General features: G+C 40.2%; 1 protein-coding gene across 1 annotated transcript in view; it reads right to left on the bottom strand.

The window, feature by feature from the left end:
• ACP3 (acid phosphatase 3) overlaps positions 1–12,975 on the bottom strand; it is a 37,873-nt gene extending 24,898 nt beyond the window's left edge. The window contains exons 1-2 of the mRNA XM_068983755.1: positions 12,850–12,975; positions 1,956–2,051 (exon numbers count right to left, since the gene is read on the bottom strand). Of these exons, the coding sequence (XP_068839856.1) occupies positions 1,956–2,051; positions 12,850–12,975 (222 nt within the window). The remainder of the gene's footprint in view (positions 1–1,955; positions 2,052–12,849) is intronic.
• Positions 12,976–15,172: the final 2,197 nt, after the last annotated feature.

A 15,172-nucleotide genomic window follows, 5' to 3' on the forward strand; every position in this document is an offset into this window, starting at 1 on the left:
TGCCAGAAGAACCCAGACAGATCCCACAGTCTGGAAGAATCTTTTGATTTTAGTGGGACATTACAGCAGGGGAACCAGAGTCTTGACAGAACCATAGATCCCATGAAGCAGCCCTGTAGTTTTATAACCCTTCTTTTTTTCAGGAAGCCAAAAGTTATGTAGGCTATGGAGAGAAGAACTCTGATGGGAGCCAGAAGATGCTGGCCTCAAATAGCCTCTTTGCATTTTCTCCTCATTGAGATGCTGCAGTTAGGACAGTAATTCTTAGCCTTTGCTACACGCTAGATGAAGGAGTTTCTAAAAATCCCACTGTTCAGGCTGCACCCTAGATGGGTTAAATAAGAAACTTCCAGGCAGACAATAGCATTTTGTAAAGCTCTTCAAGTAGTTTCAATATTTAACCAAGATCAAGACCCATTAATTTAGGGTAGATATTTAACTCTAAACATTCTATGATATTTTCTTAGTATATTTAAACCATATTTTGGTCAGGACAGAAGCAATACACATGGCCTTGTGGCTCCAAACAGAAGGTTAATCCACTTACACAGGTGAAGTGGGCAGGGCACAGGAGCATGACCACAGATGTCTTTGTTTCCCAGTTCACCTTCTTGGGTGCTCTTTAGGAAGTAGGGCTCCCTGTGTTTAACTGACTACTTTTAACGAAGTTTCAATCCCAATACATCCATCTAATAAAAATCAATTTTAGCAATACTAGTACCAAAGAATCAAGTTTTCCTAACTCTGATGATTCAGGATTATTTTCTACTTTCTCAGGTGGAGCCTGATAAACTCACGGGCTGGCTTGTAAGCAATTCTTGGCTCTTTTCAGCATCTTTTAAGTTCATGTATTCTTCTGTTATATTGAGAGTACATCATGCAAAATGCCGGGCTGGATGAAGCACAAGCTGAAACCAATTGCCAGGAGAAATATCAATAACCTCAGATATGCAGATGCCACCACCCTTATGGCAGAAAGTAAAGAGGAACTAAAGAGCCTCTTGATGAAACTGGAGGAGGAGAGTGAAAAAGCTGGCTTAAAACTCAACATTAAAAAAACTAAGATCATGGCATCCAGTCCTATCACTTCATGGCAAATAGATGGGGGAACAATGGAAACAGTGACAGACTTTATTTTATTGGGCTCCCAAATCACTGCAAATGATGACTGCAGCCATGAAATTAAAAGACGCTTGCTCCTTGGAAGAAAAGTTATGATCAACCTAGACAGCATACTAGAAAACAGAGACATTACTTTGCCAACAAAGGTCCGTCTAGTCAAGGCTATGGTTTTTCCAGTAGTCATGTATGGATGTGAGAGTTGGACTATAAAGAAAGCTGAGCGCCAAAGAATATTCATTGGAAGGACTGATGCTGAAGCTGAAACTCCAATACTTTGGCCACCTGATGTGAAGACCTGACTCATTGAAAAAGACCCTGATGCTGGGAAAGATTGAAGTCAGGAGGAGAAGGGGATGACAGAGGATGAGATGGTTGGATGGCATCACCAATTTGATGGACATGAATTTGAGCAAACTCCAGGAGTTGGTGAGGGACAGGGAAGCCTGATGTGCTGCAGTCCATGGAGTTGAAGAGTTGTACATGACTGAGTGATTGAACTGAACTGATTCTTCTGTTGTCCATGCACAACTCATGCTTTAATAAACCCAACAGGAAATCCTATATCTATCAAAATTCTATATATTTCTATAATTCTATATAAAATTCTATACAATTTTCCTATGGTTACTAGACAATAGGGGTGACTTGATCATGATCAGAAATTGTTGAGCACAATCAAAACACATTTTACACTTTTTAGATCCCAGGTACCTGTGCAAAACACTTCCCCATATTTGAGTAACTAAAGTAGTTATACGGTTTCAATATATTGTAACAGTTCCACAGTTTCCCTTAAGACTCACCAGAAACCCTTAGATGAAAATTCAACCAACCTGAGTGAGTTGGCCAAATCCCTGTGGCCATGAGGATTCCTTAATGGGATCATTAGGAAAGGTTTCAATAGGACTTCGGTCTCCATGCCTAAAAACCTGAAAATAGATTGAGATAGTCATGTTACCAGCTTAGGTGTTTTGCCTGTTCATCATGATAGAGGGCTTCCCTTGTGGCTCAGCTGGTAAAAAATCCGCCTGCAATGTGGGAGACCTGGATTTGATCCCTGGTTTGGGAAGATCCCCTGGAGAAGGGAAAGGTTACCCACTCCAGTATTCTGGCTTAGAGAATTCCATGGACCGTATAGTCCATGGGGTTGCAAGGAGTTGGACACAACTGAGCGACTTTTACTTTTTTTTTTTATTGTGATGGAGGTTTCTTCTAAACCTCTGGTTCTCAACATTGGATGCTTGCTGGAATCAACTGAGGAGTTAAAAAATTTCTAAGGACTGGATTCCTCCCTTGTGATTTTGGTTTAATTAGTTTCAGATGCAGCCAGGGCATTAGGATTTTAAAAACCTCCTCAAGTAAATTTTAGGTTAAAAACTGCTATTCTAAGTTTACTAACACTTTCCTAATCATTTTGTTATTCACATTACCAGAAACACAGGAAAACGGTTAGTGAACTGTTATTGTTTCAAGTAATGTGAATGAGAATGATGAGTCATTAGAAGTCAGGTGACCCACAGGTCTCCACAGGTGGAGAATGATTTGTACATCATATAGGGCAAGAGGGAAAAACAAAGTTTAGCAAGATCACTTTATTACAGACAAGCTCTGATGAGAAATGCTGCTGCTGCTGCTAAGTCACTTCAGTCGTGTCCGACTCTGTGTGACTCCGTAGACGGAAGCCCACCAGGCTCCTCCATCCCTGGGATTCTCCAAGCAAGAACACTGCAGTGGGTTGCCATTTTCTTCTCCAATGCATGAAAGTAAAAAGTGAAAGTTAAGTCACTCAGTCATGTCTGACTGTTAGCGGCCCCATGGACTGTGGCCTACCAGGCTCTTCTGTCCATGGGATTCTCCAGGCAAGAGTACTGGAGTGGGGTGCCATTGCCTTCTCCACTGATGAGAAATATCCCCTCCCTAATTATGATTATAGTAGTAATAGTGTTAACATTTTGACACATAATAATAGTCACTTTTAAATGCTACATGCAGTTTGTGACCATCTTTGGCCAATGATTTATTAGTTTTTAGGAAGTTAAGGATAAAGAACTTGCCAGTGAGATTAGAAAAGCTAATTCTCAACATTTTAAGAACATGCTTCTGGATTTGTGTGCATGTCATCGTGCTTCTTTGCACATTTTACTATTTGGGGAGGGTAGTCTGGACTTTTGAAACCTTGGTGAGTGAAAGTTGCTCAGTTGTGTCTGACTCTCTGTGACTGCATGGACTATATAGTCCATGGAATTCTCCAGGCTATAATATTGGAGTGAATAGCCTTTCCTTTCTCCAAAGGATCTTCCCAACCCAGGGATCAAACCCAGTCTCCCACATTGCAGGTGGATTCTTTACCAGCTGAGCCACTAGGGAAGCCCAAGAATACAGGAGTGAGTAACCTATCCCTTCTCCAGCAGATCTTCCCATCCCAGGAAATGAACCAGGGTTGAAACCTTGGTACTTTGATTTTAATATGCTTTCTGAATAGCATATTGAACCAAACACAAAGCTATTTTATAAGCAAAAGATAAGAAAAGAAAAACTCAAGAAATACAAGATGAAGTCTGCACTGGTATCAGCAAACATTTTTAATACAGAGGAGGGCTGCCTAACACCTTGCATTCTCTGAGACTTCCTGCACTGGTCACACATACTACTTGGCTAACGTGCTCCACTGAAAACAAAGCCAAGAGGCTGTTCTTTTGAAATCTTGTAAAACAGTTCAGCAGACACAGAGTAAGGAACAGTCTCAGAGTTTAGTCATCTTTGAGATGGGATTCCAGGAAAAGGAAAAGGAGGGAGGCTTCTAAGACTAGGTTGTGTCTCTGGTGTTTGAAGAAAACTTATCTTTTAGCCATCTAAACTGGTAAGAAATTGAAATCTCAGTAGAACAGGCTATGGCAAACAGGGACAATGGTGTGGTGGATCTTAAGAAACTATTTTGGTCAGGTAAGGAATTATTGTCATGAATGGTCACTTAGCTGTGTACTCTCTGATGGGCATCTACAGTTATTAGTCACTAGGGGTGACTTGATCATGATCAGGAATTGTTGAGGCTAATCATTAGTGCTTCTGTTTCCACAATCAAAACACATTTTATACTTTTTAGATCGCAGGTAATTGTGCAAAGTACTTGAAGGCTTCCTTTGTGGTTCCGACTGTAAAGAATCTGCAATGCAGGAGACCTGGGTGGGGAAGATCCCCTGGAGAAGGAAAAGGCGTGCCACTCAAGTGGGTATGGAGAAGTCTATGGACAGAGGATCCTGGCAGGCTATAGTCCATGGGGTCGCAAAGAGTAGGACATGACTAAGTGACTAAGACTTTCCCAGATCTGAAAAACAAAATTACTATCTGGTTTCAGTGGATTATAAACTCCACATTGTTTAGTTTCTAGAGTTTCTCATCCTTAGCACAGTCGGCATTTTGGCTGTGGAGGACTGTTCTGCGCATAGTAGGGATGTTTAGCAATGTCCCTGGCCTTCGCCCACTAGAATAGCATTCCCCAATTATGACATTGCCAAATGTCCCCCAGGGGCCAAAACTACCCTTAGCTGTGAGTCACTGAACCAGAGAAGTTGGATGAGAGACACTATAGCAAAATAACTTACAACACTTCCTACCAGCCTGTAATCACAATAACTCAACACTTCTAGAATGGTTGCTTTGTCCTAGAAGCTGTGCTTCTCATATATCTAATCCTCTCATCAATTCTACAAAGCAATTACTATCATTATCTTCATTTCACACACCAGAAAACTGGCCTTAGTTAAATGACCTGCCCAAGGTCACATGGTGCGTAAGTGGTTGAGCAGAAATACAAACAGGTTTTGTGAGTCCAACACCAGTTTCTGAACCCACATAAGAGGCTCATTTCTCTCTGCTCTAACATGCCTCTTAGCCTCCCACCAGTGGAAAATCTGGGACCTGCTGCTTTTTTATGAACTAAAATTGGAAATTATGTGTGTGTGTGTGTGTGTAAGAGTTGTGTTGCATCAGAGGAAACCAAAACCTTGATGTAAGAAACATCCTCAAACATTATTTAACAGATAAATCTGAGGATATGCAACTAAATGACAGAATGGCCTGGGGAGAAAAACAAGTGTAGTATCCTTAGATGAGTATCTTAAAGAGCAAAGCTGAAACAAAACCATAAGACGTGGGCAAGCCTTCCTGCTCTGTTTTACAGGTCAGGAATAATTGTACTCCCCTACATTTCAATGGCTTTCCAGGCGGTGTGCTGGTAGAGAATATGCCAGCTAATGCATGAGAAGCAAGAGACGTGGGTTCAATCCTTGGATGGGGAAGATCTCCTGAAATGGCAACCCACTCCAGTATTCTTGCCTGGAAAATTTCATGGACAGAGGAGCCTGGCAGGCTCCATGACTTTGCAGAGTCGGACATGACTGAGCACACATGGACATTTCAGTAGGTTTTCAGGGTTTCTGAGGTAGTGGCTCACACATGCTATGAACTCTTTGGAAGGGGTGTTCCACAGAAACACTTAATGAACCATCTTCCACCTCCAGTGCTAGAAATCAACATGTATATGTGTGTGTGTGTGTATGTGCACACATGCACACCTGTCCCTCAAGCACATGAAGGTGGCGTTCTCGAGCTTCTGGAGTTTCTTCACTTTACCTGGAGGCTTTGGACTATGCTCAGGAATTTTTTTTTTTTAACTCTGTGGCAGGGCAATCTTCTTAGCTGCTGCCCAAATGTATATCTTCTGTTCTCAGTCCAGCAGTCACAGTATATCAAATCTTTTAGAAGCCTAAGACTAGTGGTACTACTGTACTACTGGTAGTGAACCTACTGGTACTTCAGTAGGACTGTTTGCAAGTTACAAATTTGCAGATTACAAAAGGAAGACATCCAGGATAATAACAACCCCTTATGTTTGTGTTTCCATGGTTTTGTACAACTCTTTCCCCTGCCATCTCTTTTAATTCTTACAACTCTGTGAGGACAGATTGGCACTATTGCTGCACTGAAAAAATAAGAAAAACAAGGCTTAAAGAGATGAAATAAGCCATCCAGATCTCTTGCCTCCCTCCCATGATTGCTAGCCCATTGTTTTCTCCACCATATCACATTTACTTTACCCTTTTAAATCAAAAGGGAATTCCCTAGTAGCTCAAATGGTACAGAATCTGCCTGCAATGCAGGAGACTTGGGTTTGATCCCTGGAGAAGGAAGATCCCTGGAGAAGGGCATGATACCCCATTCCAGTATTCTTGCCTGGAGAATTCCATGGACAGAGGAGCCTGGTGGTCTGTAGTCCATGGGGTCACAAAAAGTTGAACACAACTGAGCAACTTTCACTACTACTACTAAATCAAATGTAACTTTTTAAAAAGAACCATGATTTGGTGCCCATGTGACTGATCCTGCTCCTTTGAGTCTGTTGACCAGATTTGGTGCACTGTGTATGATGTGGAGGACATCTTGTCTAGTCCCCCTTCCCTGCCATTAGTCAAGAGCTCTAAAGTGTAAGTCAGAATAGTGTCTTGATTGCTTTAGAACCCTCGAATGTCCTCTTATTCTATCACACTTTTTTTTTTGCAGAAAATTAGAAAAATATACAAAAATAGAGATTTTCATAATGAGCCACTATGAATCCATCACTTGTTCCAACAATGATCAGCTCATGTGTGGCCAGTCTTTTTTCATGTACTTCCACTGACTCAGACATTATATCATTTCCCACTGCTCTTTGCATAAAATTCAAAGTCCTTACAATAGCTCCGTAGACACTACTTGATGTGGTCCTGCCCATGGCCATGCTCTTCCCTTACATTTTTGCTAAGCTTGCTTAGCCAGAGGAGACTCTGCTGTTCTATCCAGTACATTAAGTGTGTTCCAGCTTCAGGGCCTTCATGTTCTATCTTCCTGGAATGTCCAGCTTCTGCATCTCCTGGCACATTCACTTGGTTGCTAAGAGAACTTGGCTTGTGGCATTAAACTCCACTTCCTATTTTGTTAGGTATGTTCCAAGTCATGAACATCTCTTGATGCACAAACCTTGCCATGAAGAAAAAGTTTATTTAATTTTATTCTTTTAGGAACTGAGAAATAATTCCGCTGGTAAAGAGAATTAAAAAGTGAAAGATTTTGGGTAGAAAGGAATGAGTTGAGTACATGAATGACACTTCAGAGGTTAGAAGGGAAGCCAACTGCTTCTTAAGGGACTCAGGGTGGGAATGCACCCTGCACTCCCCATGAGGAAGGCTGAAAGGCCTGGCACACTAATGGGATGTATTTAGGGCCCAGGAGGATACTGAGCCTGCAGGAGAGAGGAAGGATGAAACTGTATGTTAAACTGAGTGGAACTGCATGACATCTCAGAAAAGCTCTGGGCTTGAGTTGGTTAGACCTGGATTCAAACCCTTGCTTTGTCAACACCTAGCCAAGTGACCCAGGGAAAATGATTTAACTTAAACTTTTTCATATCTCGATTTCCCTCTCTGTAAAATGAGATCGTTACTTCCCATATAGGAGGAGAACGAAAATTAAATGTGTAATGCATGCAAAGCTATCATCATAGTACTGAACATATAGGATATATTTAGTACATTAGATTTGTTACTGTATTTGTTACTATTATTTTGGTTATTGTTGTTACATTATTCAGGCTTTAACTTAGTTATCCACTATACTTCCTTTTCTGCTGGCAACAGCAGGCAGCATATTAGGGCAAATGAGAACTACCTATTGAGCAAAGGGAAATAGTCCTCCTTCAAAAAACATTTCTGTTAATTTCTAATCATCTCTTCCCCACTTTTATTTTCCTAACTGTGACAGATAACTAATTCTTCCTTTGGATTTAGGACGTGTTGAAAGCTTTCAAAAGCCCATGGTGCCAACCTGGCTGGCTGAAATGACTTGAGCCCAATATAATGTCCCTGATCAGTTCATTACCCTGAAAATTTGCTAAATACACAGGCATAAAAGTGAGAGAAGCTCATGAAGTAAACTGAAGTGGCTTCTTACTTGTCCCAGTACCAACCCTCAGTTCAGAGTGATCTGTACAGAAAATGACTCTGAAGCACCTACAGCTTCCCTGGATGGCTTTTCGGCCCTGGCAATTAGGGGGCCACAGCACAGGGGAAAAAGATCAGAGGGCTCTCTGTGAATTGAGGCTGGAGCCCTGGTTTTTGTTTTCCAAGAGAGAGTTTTATCTGGTACATATGTCTTTTATAAGCCAACCCCCAAGTAGGAGATGTACCACCTGACAGTTGCAGCACCCAGTATACCACAGAGAAGCCCCAGATCCTCCCCATTTCTGCTGTGTAATACCAAGATGATATCACAGGCCTTACTGGATCATCTGGGGGATTCAAAATACAAAGTGCAAGGAAACTGGCATCTAGTGGATGCTTATAATTTGGTAGCTGTAACTGTAATTTTTACATTAATAGAAGTGAGAAGGAGGTTTACAACCCTTGTGAAGTTCCTGCCTGTGATCAAAGGTACTGTTCAAACATGGGCAGTGAAGATGAAAGCAGATAAAAGGGCAACTGTAATCCATTCTGGCAAAAAGTTAGGAAGGAACTGTGTGTGTATCAAAAGTTAAGAAGGAAAAGACCTGCAGATCAACAGATTAGGAAGTCAAACAATGGTTGAAATGAGTAAAATCTGTTTAACTTGTCATGTTTTAAATATATACTTTTTCCAGTTTTTATTGGGGCAGGGGCCTAAATCTGGGAAGAAAACTGATTGAATTTAAAAGCAAAAGGACATGTAAATACTTCATCGTTTGAGAATAAAAAGAATAGATAGAAAAAAATTGACATTTTAATCAACTGGTTATATGAACATTATTTTTTAAAAAATGAGAGAAGCTCATGTAAATAAACTGAAGCAGGCTTCAGTTTACTGTTTTAAAAAAACAAAACACATACATGAGGTAATTGAATGAGTATATGTAGAGTATATATATAGTCAACACAACTCAGTAGTTGCAAACTTTAAGGCATTTACCAGACTGGCTTCTAAGTACTTTTGTATATTAACTCAAGCCTCACAATATCTCCATGAAATACTATTATCCTAATTTTACTGTTGATGAAACTAAGACACAGGTAGGTTAAGTTACTCATCTGAAGTCCTACAGCTTGGAAGAGGTTGAGCTGGCATTCAAACCCCAGTGGTCTGATTCATGAGCCTGCAGTTTTAACCACTACATTGTATGGGATTGTGTAATATACAGTACTGTAAATTTCTTTGATATTTACATCCCTTTATTCTTTTTTTGCTAGATCATGCAACTTGCAGGATCTATCCCAACCAGGGACTGAATGCTGGGACCTTGGCAATGAAAATGCTGAGTCCCATACACTGGACTGCCAGGGAATTCCCTCTCATATTTCTTTTCAAGAAGTTCAAATGTTTAATCCCTTTCATGTATCCTGTCTCCACGATGTCATCATTTTCCCAACAAAAAAATTAGAAAACAGAGTCATTTTGACTTCTTTCTCTTTCTTAATATACACAGTCAACCCAAAGAGATTCCTCTGCCTTCACAATTTTAAAAACAAATTGATATTTTTTCCGCCAATTCTATTGCTTTCTGATCTAACTGGATCCACACTGTGCTCCTTCTGACCTTTGGTAGTATCCCCTGCCTATTCTCTCTAGCTTCTCCCCTCCTCAAGCTGTGTGTGCTAAGTCATTTCAGTCATGTCCACCTCTTTGTAACCCTATGGACTCTAGCCTGCCAGTCTCCTCTGTCCATGGGATTCTCCAGGCAAAAATACTGCCATGCCCTTCTCTAGAGGATCTTCCTCACCCAGAGATCGAACCCACATCTCTTATGTCTCTTTCATTGGCAGGTGGGTTCTTTACCACTAATGCCACCTAGGAAGCCCTCCTCAAGTGTACTTACACATAGAAGTGTGTCTCCACAAGACAAAATACTTTAGAATTCACAGGTGGTAGAAATTGAGTGCAAACACCATAACCTGTTAGCTTAACGTTCCAGTGGACATGATAACTATCTAATATCTTCAGTTCTCCTTGGTGAAAAATGATGAAAGGTCAAGTAGAACCTTTAAGGACATTATATTAGAATATTAAAGACTCTGCAAAATCCCACATTTAAGAGACTTTTAAACACAGTTTAATTCACATTTTCTTCCCAAAACTGATTTGACTATAGAAACCTATTTTTTAAAATCAAGCAAAACCTGTTAACATCTTGTCGAACTAGCATTCCACTAGATACGCACTGGTGAACCTGTTTCAAAAGGCACATGGTGACTCTGTTCATGAGAGAACAAGAACTGGACAGTTCCCTGCTATTTCTGCCAAGAACAGTTTTTCAGAATGAGGAAGATTTATTCTTCTTGGATTGCAGTGGAAAACCACTGCTGAATATGTGTGAAGCCAACACACAGACCTTGATGGGGAGGCCTCAGCTCCATGTGCTGGGTTAGACATACATGGCAGGAACAGAATATGTCTAATACTAAGGCCAGGTTTCTGAAATCATACAGCGTGGGTTCAAATCTTAGCTGTGTGACCATGAGCAAGTTGCTTAATCTCTTTGTGCCTCAATTCCTTCAACTAGAAAACAGGGTTAATAAGGTTTTTACAAAAACCTCATAGAACAGTTCCCAGATTTAGCAAATAAAAATGTAGGATGCCCCAATATTGCATGTAAACATATGTATATTAAAAAACTATTTGCTGTTTATCTGAAATACAAATTTAACTGGGCATCCTGTGTTTTCTGGTAACCCTATTTTGTAGGGTTGTTGGGAGGACAATGTAACATAATTCATATTGAAAATCTCATTGAGATTTTTGTTTGCTAAATCTGAGAACTGTTGCCCAGTGGCTCAGTGGTAAAGAATCCGCCTGAAATGCAGGAGATGTGGGTTTGATCCGTGGGTCAGGATGATCCCCTGGGGAGAAAAATGGCAACCCACTCCAGTATTCTTGCCATGGACAGAGGAGCCTGGTGAGCTACATGGGGTTGGAAAAAAACTGGACTTAGTGACTATATAGCAACAACAATCTTTCTTTCACTCTGGTTCTCCTAATCATTTTTAGGGAATTCCCTGGGTATATAATTGAACCATTTATAGTCAGATATATTCTATAATCAGTAAAAAGAACATAGAGATATCTTCTGGCTTAAGTCCTTAGGTATAGTTTTATGGCAAAGAAAAATGTATTGTTGCCTCAATCTACCATTAATGGAAGAAAGCTGTGGTAGGAAAAATTGTTAACATTAGTCTTGTATAGTGATTGTTAAATCTTTTAGTTCCAAGAGAGCTAACTTTGTAAGCTTTTTCTTAAGGAAGAATTAACTTGTAGTTCCTGAACACATGTTAACCAAGAATGGAGTGGGAGAAAGGAAACCTACAACAGTTTGGTAGCCAGGGAAGCAAGCCTGGGCTGTTGTAAAACATGGAGGAGAGAATGGACCAGATGTAGTTAGGTGCGAGTTCACTGTAATATCTCGAAGATTACCCCTCCGCCAGCTTGTCACAGTGTTGACAGTGCAGTTTCTACAGATATAAGTAAAAGTCTAACTCACATGGATTTCCATGTTATAAGACTTTCTTTTTCAACACAGATGCCTGAATTCTGTGAACACTGGTGAATCTTTTGTAAATAAATTGACGATATGTTTCTTTGGTTCTCTCTCACTCATTGTTGACTCATGACCTAGTAAAGATTTACTGGATGAAGAATCATGATTTGCAAAAACATGTTGTTATGAAATTTTTTCTATAGAAGGGAAAGAAAGAAATTTTGAGTACAGCAAACTGGAGAAAATAAGAATTTCATGTTTAATTTTTATGTAAAAGGTAACCTCCCTTGAAAGTATAAAGTTTTGGATATTCTTTCAGGAAGAAAATATACTTATCAGCATACTTCTACTGTATCAAATGAAAAGATGTGATAAAGAAAACAAAGATGGAGAGAGCCTATAAAGTACACGGAGAGACAGTGAGAGAAACAGGAAAAAGAGAAATAGAAAAACAGAGACAATCAAAGATCAAGACAGAAACCAAGAGATATAAAAGAATCAGTTTCAGGACTGTTAGTAAAGTGGTTAATCCCCTTAACATCACAAACTCTCTCCCTATCTACTTTTTAAAATGATGCCAACAGTATATCTTCTTTCCTTGACAACATCCATTAGCCTCCCCATCCCCCTTTCATAATTTGTCATGCTTCCTAACATGTCACATGTGTGGGGAAAAACATGATTTTAATGATCAACCATATCTGTTTCAGGAAGTCATCCTAGAATTCTTGGGTTTTACTTTTATGTTTCAATGACTGCTTATAAATATATTTTCTAGTTTCCTGATAAACAAAAAGGGAAGGGGTTATTAAACTGAGAAAATGACAGAATTTTGGCTTGCCAACAAATAATCATTAAACTAAATGAAACCAGTCTAGCTACTGGTGCTAAACAGACCTAAAGGAGGCACCTCCTGTTCTTGTATGGTTATCAGGAGGAAAACATTTAAGGCAGTTGTAAAGTAAGTGATTAGGTAAATAACAATTGCAAAGTAAAAAATAGCCAAATCAAACACGCTTTTGTTAGGACACGTTCATTCTTCTTTACAAGGAACTTGCAAAACTTGCTTATTCACTTTCTGAGTTGGGTCTCTGGGAGACTATACTAGGGTAAAATGAAAGTGATACTTGGTTTTCAGACCCTGTTGGTAGCAAACAGATTTAAAGGAAAAGCAATGAGAGAAGTCTACTCACCAGTGTCACAAACCTCAGTTCCTTGACTCTCACACCTTGGTCCAGGTCTGGCAGGAAGGAAAGCAGAAGCAACAGGCTGAGGTGAAGGCTTGTTGCCCTGGCCATGAGGAGGGCAGCATTTCTCATCTTGGGGAGAGCTGCTTCAGGCTAGAGTTGGGACGCGCTGCTTCCAGGGCAAAGCCATTAGAAGGGAAGCTATTTAACCAAGGGTTTGAAAGGGAAGGAGGAACTGGGAGGAGCCAGTCTCCAGGTAGCTTGGGGAGGGATTTAGCCTGTGTCCGGTCAGATCAGTTTTGGCTGAGTGTTAGAGTTCATGGTCTTCTGGATTTAAGTTAAAATACTGAGGCCCAGACAGGGGAGAGCTGTTGCTCAGGGTCATATAGCACATGGCTAGACATTTCTTTTCTGCCTTATTTTTATCCTTTCTTTAGGTGGGGTGTGATACATTTGCTTTGTGGCTGTCACTTGGGAAAGGATTACACCTCAACTTTGGAAGCCTTAGGTTAGTGATTCCTAATCTTTTTGGTAATCTAGAATTATAGGAAGAGAAATATGGAAGGAACTGCAGATACCAGCATATTTTGGATATATTCTCCAGGCCAAAGATGGCTTTCTTCCCTAAAACTCTCATGTAGCCTATTTTTAAGTTGAAGAAAATTAAGAGCAACTTGTTTTGAGAATTTTTAGTCACACTTTAAGATATTTGGGGCTCATCTGAGGTATCCCAAAATTAAGATTAGAAGTACCTTTTCTAACCTGACAGTTTAAAAACAACAACAAACTAACCCAGAGTTCTGTTATTAGTCACCAACTCTGACCGGGAGTCATATAGTCTGGGTGAGTCACAGCCTTGCTTCTACAGCAGTGATCTAATCAGGGATGCTATGAAAGAGGATAATCCAGGCTGAGGGAATTTAGATTTTTTTCTCAACCTGTCAGCCCCATACAGGCTAAAATAGGATATTGGTGCAGAGCTGCCTGTCAGGATGCTCCCACCCCATCAGCAGAGAGAGCGCTTCATTCTCCGGTATAGTGAATGGCTTTTCTTTCTACTCTCTTTTAGTCATCATCCTAATTTCTACTTTGTTCATCAAACTATAAATGGAGAAGATCAAAATGTCATTCTGAACACCATACAGTTGAATCTGAAAGATGCTCTAAATTCAGATGGACCCCATTTTAGAATTTTCTTTAGTCTCCTGAACCTTAAATTAATACGGCCTTGTAAAGACCTAAAAATTCATCTGGCATAAACATATGGATATGGTATTATTGAAAATGAGACTTGAAAAAAATACTGGGATGTCTTTATTGACATTCCAATGACATGTCAATCATGTTAGTGTCAATGATTAGCAGAACTTACTGGCTAAATCACTTTTTTCCCCTTGTGGTACTTCTTTTATCATATGTAAAGTGTTCAAGCTCTAATTGATTCAGTGTGAGGAAGTTCCAGGTTGGGCTCATTGGAAAGTAAACTTTCTGGTGGAGATTTGCATATATGAAATTTATTAGGGAGTGGTCTCAGGATCAAAACAGGAAGGGGAGGAGAAATAAACAGACTTGGGAAGAGGGAGAAGGCCTCAGCTGACCATGCTATGAATTCTGAAGTTGGATGGCCTTTTGGAGTTGTCCTGAATTGGTGCAAGGAAGCCAGGCTTTTTACTTTGTGTTAGCCAGTTGTTGGAGGCAGGGGTTCCCAGCAAGGAGAATGATTGTGGGTTGAAATGACTCTTTTCTATAGTGGCAGTTCTCAAAGCAATTGACAGCTGAATGATGCCAGACAACAAATTCCCAAGAGCTTGGGGAAATTAACTCTTCCGCTCATGAAAAGAGCTCTGGGTGGTGTAACATAGAATCCATGACAATGAACAAGTTCTTATAGGAAAAAATTCAAGATCCTTGGTAGATAAAAGGCTATAAAACCACTAAGTTGACCTTTGATAGTAAGAGTCTAGTTGGAGTTGAGCTCCATCAATAGGTGTATTGGTTGGTCCTAAGTAGCACTGCTGTGTTTAGACTCTCTGACTTGTTCAGTCACTCAGTTGTGTTCGACTCTTTGCGACCCCATGAAGTGCAGCATGCCAGGCTTCCCTGTCCTTCAGCATCTCTCGGTGAAAAGATGTTATGTTCATTGAGTTGGTGATGCCATCCAACCATCTCATCCTCTGCCATACCCTTTTCCTCCTGCTTTCAACTTTTCCCAGCATCAGGGTCTATCAATGACTTGGCTCTTCACATCAGATGGCCAAAGTATTAAAGCTTTGGCATCAGTCTTTCCAAAGAATATTCAGGATTGATTTCCTTTAGGATTGACTGGTTT

The sequence above is a fragment of the Capricornis sumatraensis genome, chromosome 1 (genome assembly GCF_032405125.1).
Source record: "Capricornis sumatraensis isolate serow.1 chromosome 1, serow.2, whole genome shotgun sequence".
Taxonomy (NCBI): Eukaryota; Metazoa; Chordata; class Mammalia; order Artiodactyla; family Bovidae; genus Capricornis; species Capricornis sumatraensis.